Genomic DNA, 17,257 nt, shown 5'->3' with positions numbered 1-17,257 from the left:
CAACTAGCACTATTCAAATAAATATTTACTAAAATTTAGTACAGTTTTTTCTCAATATGGATATTAAGATTGATATTGGATTAGAATTTGATGAATAAAACAAAAAGTTCACTAAACTCACTACTTATTTTCTTTCTTCAATTCCAATCAAATTTCAATTCTAATTTCTAGCCTGATACGGATAGGCATAATGATAATGTAACATAATTTTAAAAGTTAATTGTCAAAAAGTATTTAAAACTTTTACTTAATTTTATTTATTACAATATTTGAAATTGTTAGCTTTTTTAACTTATCATACGAGCAACTAATCAACCCGCTATGTTCTCTCGTTCATAAATACATGTAAACACTGCTTAATAGTATAACGTATGTAAACAAAGAGTACTTTTCGTATGTTGAACAATTTCAAGATTCGCGATCAAGAAGGTCATTCTTCAACGTGGACACGTTTTAACAAGATACTCACTATCCGGCTTCGAGGATCTCCGTTTACGTCCCATCGTAACTCTAACAAGCTTCGTCACGTGCTTTCGAGGAAAAAAATTCGTCCCGAGTTCTTCAAATTTCACTATCAGTTACGAGATATTGTCAATTATTCAAAACATAATGAATGTGAAAATTAAAAAAAAGACACATACAATGCAACCAAGACATTGTGTATAATTATTTTGTATCTTACAAGTAACAATAAAAAATATATTGCGACTGAATAAAAAAATAATATTAAAAATATGCTACAAAATATTTTATAAATAAAAAAATATTATGAATATATTTTATCATTTCATCTTCATCTAATATTAAAAAAAAATTTAGACAATAGGCCTGAGAAAACATCGACTTGTTTCTTGTTCTTCTTTCAATATACCTCTGAACCAGCGATCATGCAATCCCTTTGTAATTTTCCAAAGCTCGTACGCCATTCATCTTCCCTCGATAATAAACACCCCAAATAGCGTTTTGCGGTCTACGCAATACCTTTCCAGTCGACGAGCTTGTTTTTTTCCTCTCACGACTTATTGTTCTCTTGCATAAATTAGCCACGAGCACTGCGATCAAGGCATGTCGAATACTTAGAAAGTAATGCAGTCTCGCCCGAAGCATTTGGATCCGATGCGTCCAGGAGAGATGTTAAACTGGTTCGAAGCCAGGCGTCAAGCTCTGTTCCGGAGATTCCACTGCCGCGATACGTCATTCTCGCCGCTGCTAAATCGAAAACATAGACCGGCGTCTCAAAAAAAAAGTTGACGGCCTTAAAAACTTGACCATCTCTTATTTTGATTGTAACTTCAATCACGTGTTTTATTCAATAAGCGTTTACTACCTTCGTGCAATTCGAGTGGAAAGTAATCTGCCCGATTGGGTTATCAATCATATTATTATATCACTTTCCAGATAAACTTTTGAAAATCTTTTTCACGAAGATATTAGAAGGAGCCATTACTATATATGTATATCTACACTTGCCAGAATACCACCTATTCTTTTATTAACTCTGTTATTATTTGTGCTAATAAATAATAAAATTATGTATAAAGGACTCTTGTTAATAAATAAATTTAAAAATGAATAAAGGGCATAAGAGTCAAAAATTAAAACTAATCTTATATGTCAATTTAAAAAAAAAATTTTTATTACGAAGATAAAATAGAAGATTGATGTTCTTAACAATATAATATGATGGTATTAACATTAGAATAAATATTCTATACATTAGAATATTCTAATGTCAATATCATATTATATTGTTAAGAACATCAATCTTCTATTTAATCTCTCTGTCTTCGTGATAAAAATTTTTTTTTTTAAATTGACATAAGATTAGTTTTAATTTTTGACTCTTATGCCCTTTATTCATTTTTAAATTTATCTAATAAATAATATGTTTAATTCACGACAGTCAATCATTTCATTTCATTATAAATCCTGTAAGCGGACACAAAATCTGTTGCTTTTTTAATGTAACGTAGATCGTCGCAACTAATGACGTTAATTTACTATTTGCTGACACGAGTAATGCAAGAGAATTGGCGTTCATGAGATGTCTATGTAAGCAAGTTTCTTTGCATCCATTTATTGCATACCGCTGGACGGAACACGGCAGATCGTGCGCGAGATGTGCACGGGAAAGTCTTACGCAATTAAGATCGAGCGGATGGATGGAGTCGTGATTCGAGAGAGTGCAGTGGCGCGGCGTGCAAGTAGTAGTATTACCCGGTGATTAGTGATGGTTGTTGTCGAGTGATTTAATGTTTCTTTTTCGCTGCAGACAGCGAGTCTCTCTTGAAACACAGGTGATTTATCACGTCAGCAAAGATACGAAATAGTCAATCGATAACGTGTGAAAATGATAAGACGATTATGGTTGTAATAATGTCGTAAGAGGACGATTAAAAAGCGCAGTTCATAGCCGTGGTGCTTCTGGGGGGAAAATCGCGCAATTAAGGCTGAACTAATGATTCGGGAAGTGGATACGGGTTAAGTGGAATTATCTGGTGATTAGCGACGGTTATTATGGGTGATTTAGTCCTCATCTTTATTTGAATAGATGAATCGCCCGCGTTAAAAGCGTATTACGCGTTTAATCAGATAAAGAGGAGTATGTAAATAAAGAACTTTCTCTTTGAATGTAAATAGCCAAAATAGATCTGTATTTAGCTAAAGTTATATGCACTGAAAGAAAAGAGTGTTTGAAATTTGTAATCATCACATATAATTACATGGTAAAATAATTATAAATATAGTTTCATTTTTTGATAGTTATTTGATTGCTATATTGTTAGTGATAATAATTATATTTATAGTTCTACATATAAAAAAATTGGCACACTGAGAATGACAATTATTATTATTAACATTATATAACAGTAATAACTACAAAAAAATGTAACTTCTAATCATAATTATTTTACTATGCAATCGTAGTTACAAATACAAAACACTTTTCTTTCAATGCTATAAGTTATAGGTATATAGTATCATTTATCACATTGGCGAACGAAGAAAGACTACGATTTCTTGAGTCCGCGGGGAAGGAAAGAAAATAATTCGTTTTGTGCTTGAGACGAGCACTTATGCAATTAAGATTGTGATTTGAAACTACATACATAAGAGAGAGGCCCTATTGGCAAATGCCACTTGTAAAAGGACTTTAACTGACGATTAGATTGAATAAAAGATAATTCAATTTCTCCGATTAGACACGTCGCGGAAGTGACAGTGTTAATACTCGGTCAACAGCGATTTACCGTTCAGAAAACTAATTGGAGTATAAATGAAGATGTTTATGTCTCTATGATGATCGTTAAAAGCTTCATTTTCTAAATTTTTTATATAGGCACATCTCTTATAGAAAGCTCGATATTTAAATAATATTTGCATCTCAATAGACTATGTGTTGTATATACGTTTTAAACGCGTATAGAAATAAACCGACGTGGAGAAGTGGCGGCATAATTTCCAAGGAATGGTGGAACACCGCGGTTAGTAACGATCGGCAAAGCTCGTTACTGGTGTTTAACTATCATTTAGGCAGGATTAAAGATAATCCAGTCGGTGTCGTTGGAGATATAGCGAAAGCGTGAGCTACCACTTACGGTCGTCGCGGTAACTCCCGATTAAGGTCGATTTATTACACGGCGAAGGGTATCCCTTCTAAAAGGGGGAATGTGAGCGGAGATAGGGGAAGGCCGCTAAATATACCTCCCGGTAGGCTTATCGTGGGTGACTATTATAACTCCCGCGGAAATAAAGAGTTTTCCATTGAAGATATGCTGACGGTTTATAAAAAGTAGCCTATTATCTTTCTAAAAGTAAAGAAAAAGAATAGAAACTCGAGTTTTCATGCACGGAGTAACAATTTCTTTGAAAGTAAGCGAAGTCTATCGAGAAAAATCTTCTGTTTTAAATCAATAAAAAGATTCAACAAGAACGACATTTTGGTGAGACGAAATAAAATTTTTAGTAACTAGGTAGACACAAAAATTATGATAACTATGCAGATCTGTTTGATCTTACCAAAATGACGTTCTTTTTAGATTCATTTGTTAGTTTAATCAAAACATTTTTTTTTTCAGTGTAAATACTGATCTGAAGATAAAGGGCATAATAAGCAGGTAAAATCTGCTCCCGCACCAATCGAGCTCAAGTTGGTGTCATTAGTTGGGTACCCCTGAGATGTAAAACTTCCCCAAATATTAGCCTTGAAAGCGAAATAAAAAAAGTGTTATTTTTTTTGGAAACGACTGTATTAATTTTAATGAAAAAAATATATGTTGTAAACATCGTTAAAGACAATTTTTTGAAATTTTTACGATGCCGCGGCGCGACATACCTATTCCTGCATAAGTTTGTATTAATGCACGTTAAATCACAGCTATACGTATGTGTCCGCACGTATGCGCGTGATCGAGTGTCCCCGATGAATAATGTCGTTCGTGGCGCGCAAAATATGCCAGTGCCTATAGGCTCCAGTCGGCCTCGGGCAGCATCGTCGAGACTTTGTCGGCCGACGGCGATAATGTCGGAGGTGGTAGACTATACGTAAGGTCAAAGGCGAACTCGAGAACTCCCTTTACCTGAAGGTTCAAAGGAGGAGGTCGGGCATTGTTAGTAGCGACTTATTGAGGGAGAGCGGATCTGGCGCCCGAGAGAGTCGCCGGCACGGTGAATTATCTCATATCGACATTACGGTTCATTGTAATCGGCTGCGGGATTATCGATTTTTCATTTATAACCGAGAGAGGCGAGGGGCTTCCTGCACATCGATCAAGGCCAAAGGCGCGTATTTTTAGCGACCGTGCGCACTCGGGAAGTATGAAATTTGCGGAAACGCGAAAATACGCTCTCACTCATGCAATGAAACAAAAATAGCGTCGCACTACCGATTAATCCGTAAATTACACTTTAAACTAGTTTACAAAAATCTGTAGTATTATATATGTGTATCGTGCGACAGTCGTAAACTATAAGTTTATAAATATAATAATTTTATCATCCTTTAGGCGGATAATTGAGATTTGCTATCTTAATAAAACAACTCCATTTAAATTCTTTATAACATGATTGAAAAGTGAGATATTAAAATTAAAAAATGCATTTTTCGAAATACATGCAATACGGGCATGACTTCTGATCAGAATTTCAAGATAACGTTAATCTTTTCTTACAAAAAAAAATATCAAATATTGTAGAAATCTTAATTAAACTTCGATTATTTTGAAAACTTGACATGAAATTTAACTTGCGGTTATTATTTGCAATACATCCAAAAATCTATAAAAAACAACACCTTGTTTCGTTCAAAATAATTTTTGACTGTAAACTAGTGTTGAGATTACCGTAAAAATAAAAATAATTTATGCTGCGCGCGACAAGATTGCGATGCGGATCTTCGGACCGAAATAATATTACTGTAATCGAGAAAGATACTATTAGTTTATTTTGTCGGATAGGGGGATTAGTTGGCGTTGAATAACAATTTTTAATTTACTCGTACAATCCCCACAGTTTACTTTTTTTGCTAGTCACGTAACTAACTGGCTTCTAACCAACAAAGACTGTACTGCCCCGAGCAATAATGTTGAAGCTGCTCAGCTAAGTCAAAGGAATGTTCAAACCCGTAGGTGAAGAGCAGCTCGACTTCAAGCAGCGTGCTCAAGCTACTTTGACGAAGTTGTTCTTAGAAAGTTCCAAAGAACGATGTTAACAACGAATAGCATAAATAAATTCTTTTGAAGTCCTTCAGAGAGTCCACCGTCATTTGACATTGGTAAATGATCGTTAAATAAGATGAAAGGAAAGGATACCTTCAAGTCGAACAGTATAACCAGCGTAAAGTAAAGGTTTCAGAGGTACACATGAAATTTAATCGGCCTCAAAAGCAATTGCTAACTATGGTTAATTGAATGTTCTCTGTTTGCCTATTTGTTACAAACAGAATCACGATTTAAAAGGAGAGAGTTAATTAAACTACACTTAGAGCTAATTGATGTTAGTATGAAACCGTCCATTAGACAGTTAATATGAACTTTGTTTAATAATTTCACACTACAGCTACCACAAAAGTCATTTTCATATTGCATGTATGCAGCTTCTCTCTATGACCAACTTGGTTTAAATATGCTCTGTGTACATATCTATATGTAGATATCTATACTGCTTTCTCTCTCTCTCTCTCTCATCTGCAGACTTCGTACCTATACATGTTTCTGATATCTGGTTCATTCTATTTTAGAAGCCCTATGGCTTATGCGCTCCCTACAGGATGTAATCAAAATTGTGATACAATCTGGAAAAAAAAAACGGAGGAAACTTATTGTACCTCATCTCTTGTCTTATTTCTTTTTACTTATTTTTACACGAGATAGTTCTTCTTTACCGACTACACGTAATTTTACAGTAAAAACTTTCTACACCTCATACACGATTCTATATAAATAAATTCTTGAATATAAAAAACGTTTTTTTGTGTGCACCAATTTCAAATTTCACTTGCTCTATCTCTTCTTATAACCGACAGGCTATAAACGAGACATATCGTCAAGATGGTTGCAAGATGACTTTCGATAATCGACTGAAGTGTTCGACATGATATCGATTACAAACAGCAGCCCATGATGTATCGGGACATCGCGGACGATCGCGCACATAAAAGCACATCTACAGCATCCTGGATAAGAAGTATCTTTAAGAGCGACACCTCGTTTATATCCGATACTTAACTTTGATATCTACACTTTTTCGCTTTTTCAGAAAGACATTCTCGTGACTATCTCGATCTTTCGCGCGCAAACTGGGAAATGAATTAGTTGAATAATGCTATCTCGTTGATAAATGATCCTCTCTTAAATCGATAAGATGGATGAAAAACATACGTACGATTTCCTTGAGCGATATGATGAAGTCAGAGTGACAAAACTTTATTTTCTCTACCATTTTAGCAGAAAACATTTACCTACTTGTAAAATAAAAGCAAAGCTTTTATAGACCATATAGCTTATTTGCCATTTATCATCTAAGATCTCGTACGAAAATGGAATATGCTTGGAACGGGATTATTACTGTAATCGATCCAACTATATTACTTCGCGTCAAACTCTGCAGTAACACTCTACATCGGTTTCTGGAAGACGATTAATGCGTAATTCGGACGTGGCGAATGATTAATGAATAATCATAATCAATTCCGGAACACATATCTCTAATAAACGTAGCGCTGTACGTAAAGTCGAATAATGAAATGGAACGAGTTAACTCGATCAATGAAAACGAATTTAATCAATAACACGTAATGAATAAGAGAATATTTCTCGTATGTCCGTCTCAATATTTCGATGAAACCGGTATTTGCCGTAGGAATTATTTCATCCGTTGAACGCTGATATATGACTAAAGCTCACCACGAGGAGGACACATCGATTTTCAGAAGTTACGCCGCCGCATCCGAGCCAGCTACCGATGACAGCTAGTACACCTGCGACGATCAAGGCGTAGGCCAAAGTAGGATACGTCGACGTGGACATCAGTGACACGTAGCTGTGCTTCGCCGCTACCGTCCAGATACCGATGCCACCTACTACCAGTCCCGACAGCTGCAACATATGAACGTGAAATCCTCAATTTAATTTTACGCAATGATGCAATGAAACGTCACGGAACATCCGCCGCGATGTGACTTACGATTTATATGGCCTGCCAACGCACTTTACACAGAGACGAACATTATGCAACTAACAAGGTGACATTATACGAGCAAGTTTTAGAGAATTAATGTACATAATTGAATAAATTATATTTTATAATTGTAATAACTACAAAATTGCTTATTTTACTGTACACAAAGAGACAATTTTTCCGAAATAAAAATTTTAATGTTGACCTAAAAATCATTTTGTTAGATCAAAATAATTATAAATTTTTTGCATAAAAAAAAAGAACTTTTTGGGGCATTACTCATCATGCTTCGGATTCCTACGAAATTATTTTCATCTATTTTTAGCTAAATGTTTAAATACTTCAGTAAGATCGTTCTTTCCGTATATACATTAATTAAGTTTATATAAATTTATACATACAACTTGTATAGATGTTACTTTTATAGTTATTTTTGTCACTACGCCTTTTTCTCTAGATGTAGTAAAGTGTTTCTCGATAATGCGTAACTGGTGCAAATAAGATTTCTCGCTCTTGATACGCTGAACAGTTTTATCATCGCTGATAAAAAAGGAATTTCTCCCGAACTGACTTCTCCCATGTTCAAACTTTGCCTTTTACAGGCAGCATCTTTCTACCCCTTTCTTTCTTTTCACAGAAATAAATTCTCTAATATGACGAAATGAATCTTTTAAAAGTTGACGAAGTGAAACTAAATCTCATTGATCTCTCTCTCTCTCTCTCTCTCTCTCTCTCAAATTCCTCGGAAGAAACCCGGGATTGATTATATACTCGTCCGTCATCTCAGCTGTCGTCGGCATCTTCGAGAAAATCTCTAGGATAATCGCTACCACCGATCATCGGGGAGAACACAGCTAACGGGAAACGAGAGTCGTCGTTCATGTCCGCGGAGAACTTCCGATAGGATCGGTCTATGGACAGTGCGTTTCATTCAATTTCATATCGTGCCTGCACCGGCTTCATCGCGGGCGCAAAGTCGCTCCGATGAGTGCTCGGATATCGTCACCGCCCACGACAGCTGGTACAAGAGAGAGAAAGAGAGAGAGAGAGAGAGAGAATGAATAACGGATATTGGCTCGATAACTACACGCACGAATGCACGTAGGCATTGCGTATACGGGGTGTCCGTTAATTGGCGCCGCGAGCAGAGAGCAAGCGTTTCCCGTTGATGCTGAGTAACATTCCGAGATGTTGCCCGATAATGAATTTTCATTTGAGATCAAAATTTAAAAGATATGGCAGGGATAGTTTAAAAATCACTCAAGTTAACCCGACGCTCTTAGCTTCTTACTAAATCCAGGAAAAAAAAAAAAAAAAGAGTTAAAAGGATTATAGCAAAGTACTTAAACTCATGTCGAGATTACTCTTCCAAGATAACTGTCTCTAATTTCTTTAGAACCGTTCCTTGAAAGTACTCTCTTAGAGCCGTTTCAATTCGTTTCTCTTATCCGTAAGGTACGCAAAAATTCTCGCGCGACTCTTTTTATTATCGGCCCCGTTTTACGCGCGTAACGGAAGTGTCATCGTCAAACGTCACGCATCGCGCCCGATTAAATGCCGCGATTTATCCTGCGGTTCTTTTTGTCCCTCACGCCGGACATCGTTTTTCTTGCAGCGCGATATTTTTTCCCCTTCCTCTCGTTTACGGTGACACACGGACACGCACAATGTTCCCTCGCGAGAGAATGGTCGCAGGTATTCCAGAATATACGAGCCATGCCGACGTAAATATCGGCCGATACACGTGATATTTATACGGTATCGGGGAAATGCGGTTCACGTAGGTTATACCGTGCACTGTCTGGAGAACAATGACTAACTTAGAGAGCGACTAGAGTTCTTCAAATATCACTAATATGCGATTTTATGATTATATACTGCAAAAATTATGTATAAAAAAACGTTCTAATTAAACCAACCGAAGAACCTAACAAGACAGTAACCAGAAATTCTGTTGAGATTTTTCGTTAGTTAATCAAAACATTTTTTTCAGTGGACATCATGCGATAGTCGATACCGAGGGAAAATATGTAAGTTTCAACTGCAACGCTGCACAGAATTATTATTAGAGAACAGTCCATGATGATTCCTACCTAACACTATTTGATTAATTCTCTAATATATACATACAATACGATATTATTTAAAACATATCCAGGAAGGTGGGATTAGATCTGCTTCTTCTATTTATTTATAAACGAAAAAATGTAATAAAGTTTACTAACAAAATAATTATAATAAAAAAGAACGCTTTGATTGACAGAACTGAGGGATCTGCCCCAATCTATATCATTAGAGGGTTAAAACTTTGTGTTTCTTCCATTATTATTAGTCTAAGCAACTCAGAATGATAAATGATATTGATAGTCTGAGATTGACAGAAGTGTATTATTGTATATGTTACACCAATAGCGATTATCATCTAACACTCGGATATTACGGAATCAATGCACGAACATTTGCCAATGGCTGCATAATAATCGATAATGCGCTGGCTGCATTAACCCTAGGAATCGTGACAAGAAATTTTTTGTAGATTCCATTCCATTTATTACGCTCCAATAAGTATCGAAAATCTGTTTGAATATTATTTCCATTCAATTTTACATTCCGAATAAGTTTTCCAATTTCAGATAAGATATACTTATCTGTATCTCATTGCATTTGAATCTTATACGATGTACCTTTTCGGTAAAAATCATAGTAGAGCGGCGCATATATATAACGGAGGACTGTTATATTGGAAATAAACTGATATTATTTGTAAAATATGCGAATGTCGATCGGTATGCGATATTTACGATATTGAGGAATGCGGCTTTAGCGTAAAGCTCATCGATGTTTTAGTTCGAGAGCTGAAATTACCTAGCCTGGAATTTACGGTGTAAATGTGCGGATAATGTGCGACATTGTAACGGCGTATTATGATAATTTGCTTTAGAGCCGGTTCTCTAGCAAGGAATAAAAGTACCGTAATTTTATTCGCAGGAAATACTGTAGTTGTGATATGTATATCGATGACGTGTATAATTGTAGAAAAATAATTATTTAGATGAATAAACCTACTGTTGTGTAATTGCAATGTTCAGATCGATTCGTGACGTGACAGACAAGCGTTGCGATGCGTTCGAATGAATCACTTCGCGGCGAGACAAGAACGCGTCACAGGTTCGTATAGTTTTTCACAAACGATAGGATTATTTCGGGGTATGATATACAAATTTGTGTAATAATGCTACATATTTGATATTTGAAATATGTGCAGTTTTTTTTATACTGCAGGTTTATATATTATACATTTATATGTGGACAAGTTAAAATAAAAAATTAAGGTTATTTATTGACTAATATTGTACAATCATATACATTTATACTATAAATTTTAAAACCTTTTATGCTAAAAGGGATAAAAATGTTGACATTCGACACTGAATGTTTTGTAATAGAAATAGAGGCTCACCCCCGCTCTTTGGAAATATGAAATGTACAGAACGTAATAGTAAGTTAGAAAACCGTGAAAATAGAAAAAAAATTTATTCACAAAACGCTTCAGAGAAATGGATACTGCAGAAAAAAATCAAGCGAGTACAGTTTTATTGAACTTTCAGTATCATATACACAATGTATTTAGCCCACAGGAAAACTAGAGTTTAAAAAGGAAAAAAGTGCTGCAAAGCTGGATTTTTGTAAAGAGATCTACAATAGTGTACTTTTTAAGTACAATATCAAAAGTTCCCATTTGTCGGAGCACAGTCAGTTGGGCCATCTTGAAAAAAGATAATTAAACCCTCTTTCGAGCTTTGCAGCATTTTTTCCCTTTATATCGCCAAAAATTGTCTAGTTTTCCTGGGCTAACCAAAATTGTGGACAGAGAAAGCCATAAATAACCTTAATTTTTAATTTTGATTGATCCACGTATAAATGCAATATATTAATTAAATTATGGCGTAAAACTGCGTGCTACAGATCCGTAGCACTATGACTCGAGGGAAAGAGCTTGAGATGTTCATATAATAATGTCACAAAACGTATTATTAAATGTTGCAATTTTTTGATGGCAAAGAAATAACATTTTTATTTACAATACCTACGGTATTGTGGCGCGTTTCTCCGAAGTATCGGCGTGATATTCGATACAGGACACGTTTCCACGCATAAATAACAAATGTTTCGCCGTATCCATTAAGGAGTCAACGGCCATGTATCCGAGCAATATTCCTGGATACCGCGGGGTCGTATTCGGCCAGCGTAACGGGCACGTGCGTACGTACGATATTCCGCACGAAAAGGAACTCGATTCGATTCCCCACGGTTAAAGGGCCATCGCGGTACCGCGCGGGCCGCAATTTATTATTTTATCATTGTCCCGCGATAGCCGCACATACGAACGTTTATTCTCATATAGGTACGCTGTAATCCCGTGTGCGCGTTGGGTCGGCGATACGCCGTATAAAATTGTACGTATCGCGCGTCGATATTCTTCGCGTCTACGTGCCCGTATTTCAAATCACCGGCTCCCGTATCCCTCGCCGCTGCCGCGCGCGCCGCGGAAAACAAAGCCTCTGAGCGGAAAGAGCGGACGTATAAATCGAAACTGCTCGCGTTTCACGATCACGGATTCTTCCTCAATCTCGCGCGATACGAAATGCCGCATGATTTCGCTTACGTCGTTCGGATACGCTTTGCATAATTGATCCGGCAAGCCGCAACATGAATTAAGCATGAATTAGGTCCACGACGATGGTACATGGAGGGGGGGGAAAAAAGAGAGAAAGGAAACACGGTGCGGAATCTCATTTGCGGGAGCTCGATAAAATGAAACTTACGACACACAGTATTTATTGGATCTATAAGAAAATTCCGTCCGCGTCATATTTGATCTTCTCATATAATAAATTGCGAATCTACGAATAAGATTTATCGCGTTATTTTCTAGATACTTCTTCCTATTCTCCCGGTAGATTCCTGCTTAATACCGTCATCTTAAACAATATCTTTCGGCACGCTGCTCAGGTACACTTCAGTCAGCGGTTCGCCTATGCATATAGTGCAAAACCCCGCGCGAACTGCATCTGATGTAACGAGACAGCTGGCGAGCCGAACGTGCCAGCCAATGCAGACGCGCGATCAGCTCTGGGTTAAACTACGTTGCAACTTGGGGGCTATGTTATGCTAATCCGTTCACGTACTCGCTAAAATTTCGCCGGACAGCGCGACGCGCGGCGGAAACGACGAACGGGAAACGAAGAAATTAAAAGTCGTACATCACATACGCGGCTGCATGGAAAACATCCCGAAAATTATTGCGGACTCGTGTGAAATCGTGTAACGCGACGGAAGCACAATATAATGAAATATTCGCGTCGGGAGAATACATTTTAATTTCTTCATTAAATTCTGTGGCATTTCTATCTTGTGCGAAAGATTTAATTAAGATTCGCGCAAATTCGCGCAAACGTTTTGGGGAAAGAACAGGATGTTATATGTAACCACTAATTTAACAAAGGAGGACGTTAAGCCGTGACTGTTTCTCGGCTAATATAAATTTTGAAATATACAAATTATGTATCATATTAAAGGGCTACTTAAACAGAGTTGAGTGGTATCAACTGTTTACAATGCCTAACATGCAAAAAATAAATTAACTTAAAATTAACTTAATTAATAAAATAAATTAAATTAAAACATTAATTAATTATTATAAATAAATTAATTTAATTAAATAAAATAAATAAAATAATTAAATAAATTAAATTGAGGGAGAGCGAGAGAGAGAGGAGAGAGAGACGACGACGACTACTACTTTAACTACTTTAACTAAATACTTTCGATCTGTCTTATGTGTCTTGTATAATGAAAAAAATACTTGGTTAATTACATTTATTTCATATCCGTTTTTCATTAAGAAGTTTAATACCTTTTTTATGCACTTGGCGAATATTTTTTTCTTTTTTTAAATGTGACTAATTCTATTGAATCTTCCTATTTTCAAGGCTCGATTAGGCATTACACTTTCTGAGATTTTTAAATCATACTAGTCAATTAGTATTATCTTTCATTATAATTCTATTAAGTAAATTTATATTTCCTCTATTGACTGAATCTTTATATTTCAATTTCATTTTATAAACATCATCCTGACTACATTTTAATATTGTGACTTTATGTTCTACATGCGTTTTAAACTTCTGTGGTTGGAATTTCGATTTGACATCACTTGGTCATGTAAACGACACATTTCGTATATGAAAATAAGTATTTTCGCCACTGAGAATTACACATGTAACCACATATGTAAACTTTTCGCTGAAGATAACTAAAAAACAAGAGTCAAGACGTATGTGTAAATTCTTTTGTAATAATTAAAATTAGTCACAAAAATACAAATATATTGCATTAATTATACCATTAAAAAAAATCTCATTTAACTCCTTTATTCAATTTAATAAATTTAATGCTATTTATTAGAAAGAGGAAATAACACAAACACCTGTCATTACAGAACATAATCTGTAATATAAAATATTCTCATAATTTCGACTGGAATAAAGTCAATGTTACGAATAAAGAAATTCATTTTAACAAATGTTTGATATCTAAATAATACGTACATATTAAGATTACGATTTGAATTTATAAAGCAATATATTAAACTTCTGGGTCCAATTCACTTTAATCATTCATCATTTTGATACGTAACTTTCCTTCTCTCATTCCCCTCCTTTCATTTAACTTCCTTTTTTAGAATCTATCCTACGTGAGGGATAGTCCATGAAGGGAGAAGAGAAAATATTTAACATCCGGTTCTCCCTTACACTTTTATTGTAGTTTATACTTGACTTCCGTACTGCATAGAACTCAAATCCAAAATCGAAACGTTTACGTTTACTTTAACTTTGTTTGGTGAGTACATTTCAATTAGTTGCAAGTTGTATCTATCGTGTCAGTAATATATAATTTACATACCAATATTCACGCGAAGCTCATATAAATACTTTACTCGTATTAGAGCTTTTTCTCTCTTATAAATATTAATACTCCATTTACAATATGTAGCGAGTTCTACTCGTTTGTTTTACAACGATAATACTTATAATAAAACGGAATAAGTGAGAGGTATCCGCCAGATACACATCGTCTCTGTTATACAACTTTAATTTCGCCCATCGATCGTGCATGCGGCCGAGCGCGTTTACGATCACTACTAGATCGTAACTTTCAACGAGTTGTCTATTGGAAATACTCGCGGTCTGACAGCCACGGAAATCTCGTTTGGACTGGTTTTCTGGTATTCTCAAAGGGACGTTGGCGACCTCCACCAACGCCCCCGCCTTTCTCACGTCCGAGCTTTCTTTTTCTCCGGAATCGACCACGAGCTTATCTCATCTCTTCCTACCGATACGATGCGATGTTACCGATATCCACGGGGCAAATCAAGTTCTTAAGATGTAATGATGTTTAGTCCCTTTTTTATTGCACATTCCGCAGTATAATTCTTGACGGATCAATCCGTGGAAAGGCGACCTCTGGGATCTTCTCTCAAAAGGAATTCCATTCGATACACAAAGAAGATACGGGGATACCACGGTACGGAAGGATGGAATGAATAGCGACGACGCGGCGCGCGCGCGGCGGCGGCATTCCCGCGCGCGATTCGACTTTTTCCACTTTTATTCCTACTGCCCGTGATCACCCGCAGATCTATCGTTGGAATTGGAAGCATCTGTTTCCCTCTCATTCGAGAGCAGGATAAATGCCCGTTCCGGGTAGAACAGAGAACCGAACGAAACGAAGGCGAAGTGGAATTAAAGGCAACATGACAGTTCGAATTTGTATACCGCCTCTTTACCGCTTTGCCCTCTTTATCTTTCTCTCCGTGCGGCGCTCATTGTCTCCCTAATAAAAATTCACTTCGTCGCTCCTGCTCTTGCGAGCAAGAGGGGAAAAAAATGTGTACATAGCCATCGTGCAATTGCCGTCGTGCAATAATTGCGGAAATGGGATTCGAGGCACACGATCTCATGCTTCGCTGTATACGGACAGGAGAGACACTAAACGATGCGATAGGGAAAAGGGAGAGAATCGCGCGAAGAAGGAGGAAAACTGTAATATCTTTGAGCTCCTTGATACCAGTCTCGGACGAAATTCCGAGCACCTTCAAACGGCGTCCCGCATTCCCGGCGGGGTTAAGTACTTCGTGCGAGCTCTTCCGCAGGCATTCTACTGCAAATGCCAGGCGTTCTCTAAATAATTAAATCATCTCCGCCATGCAAACAGACAATTATTTCGAATACGGCCGTCGAAACTTCGTGCACGCCGCCCGCGCCGGTCGATGTCAAGGACTGGTCGGGGCTGCCTGCCTACGTCAACATAAACGCGATATAATTCAATTCGTTACTTAATTATTCCTCTCCGTACTTCGTTCGTATCTCGGTATTAATAATATGTTATTTATAGCGGGTATCGCGCAAAAGTTAATTAAAAGTTTATCACCGATCGACTGGGTGCCGCGCGTTGTCAGTCTACCGTGACAAAAAAAAAAATTACGTTGGCGCAATTAGAGGGTAATTAGAAAGGTGAGTTGCGTATAAATAAGACCGTGACAAAAAATTGTAAGAAAAATGTTAATTATGATTTATTTGATACGGACGCAATTTTACGTCATACGAAAGTATCTTGTTAATTGTTGTCATTTCTTTTCCGTTTTTACTATTCCTTCTTTTGTTTGTTAAACTTAGTTCTTACATTTCTAAACGTAGTAGTTGGGAAATTTGAGTTACATTTAACACGTGTCACATGTTTCAAATAATTCACTCTTTTTTAATTTTTAGCACAGGACGAATATATTAAAAAGTAATAAAAAAATAATAACTGCAACGAAACGATTTTTATTTCTACTCAGTTTGTCCGATATTATTCGAATGATGTTTTCCTTCTGCATCGTATATACGAATACAGTTCATTATGACTATGATTCCGGGATCTTTCAGTGACCTGAAATAAAAAAACCAGATGTCATTTTAATCAGACCACTTGTGATCACCTTGTTGGAACTATTATATAATTACTTTGATAACTTAATTTTTTGTGTTTTCTCGAAGTTCAAAAACATTTTAAAAACGAATAATAAATTTTTTTAAAGGTCATTTCATTTATCAAGCTAAATTAATTATTCTACTTCCAACAATAATTGCAAGTGTTCCGATTAAAATGATGTCTTGTGTTTTCCAAAGATCCGGAATTAAATACACACAACGCAACGTACACGCACGCACGCACACAAAATCGTAGACAAACTATTTACAGCAGAGAGAAAAGAGATTTTATTTAAATAATAAAAAGAATAAAAATTTCATCTTTAAATTGCAACAAAAATAATTCAAAAGTTATTTAAAAAAATATTCACCCACTTCAAAAAACAAATTCCTAAAAAAGTCTTTAAAAATTTAACATCAAAGTTTGAACAAGGATCGATTTTAATACAAATACAAAACGTTTTCCACTATAATATATGGTAGTCAAGAAATTCCATGTTTTATATAATATCTTATGACGATAGGACAAGCCCCACCTTCGAGCG

General features: G+C 36.2%; 1 protein-coding gene across 1 annotated transcript in view; it reads right to left on the bottom strand.

Annotated features, from left to right (window-relative positions):
* The window catches only part of LOC108775719 (CD151 antigen), an 85,428-nt gene that overhangs the window by 16,123 nt on the left and 52,048 nt on the right, over nt 1-17,257 (bottom strand). Inside the window, exon 3 of the mRNA XM_018542170.1 lies at nt 7,404-7,595. Coding sequence (XP_018397672.1) covers nt 7,404-7,595 — 192 coding nt within the window. The remainder of the gene's footprint in view (nt 1-7,403; nt 7,596-17,257) is intronic.

This window comes from Cyphomyrmex costatus, unplaced genomic scaffold (assembly GCF_001594065.2).
Source record: "Cyphomyrmex costatus isolate MS0001 unplaced genomic scaffold, Ccosl1.0 scaffold306, whole genome shotgun sequence".
NCBI classification, from domain to species: Eukaryota; Metazoa; Arthropoda; class Insecta; order Hymenoptera; family Formicidae; genus Cyphomyrmex; species Cyphomyrmex costatus.
Note: the sequence above shows the minus strand (reverse complement) of the source record. Positions and strands in the feature narration are given on the sequence as shown.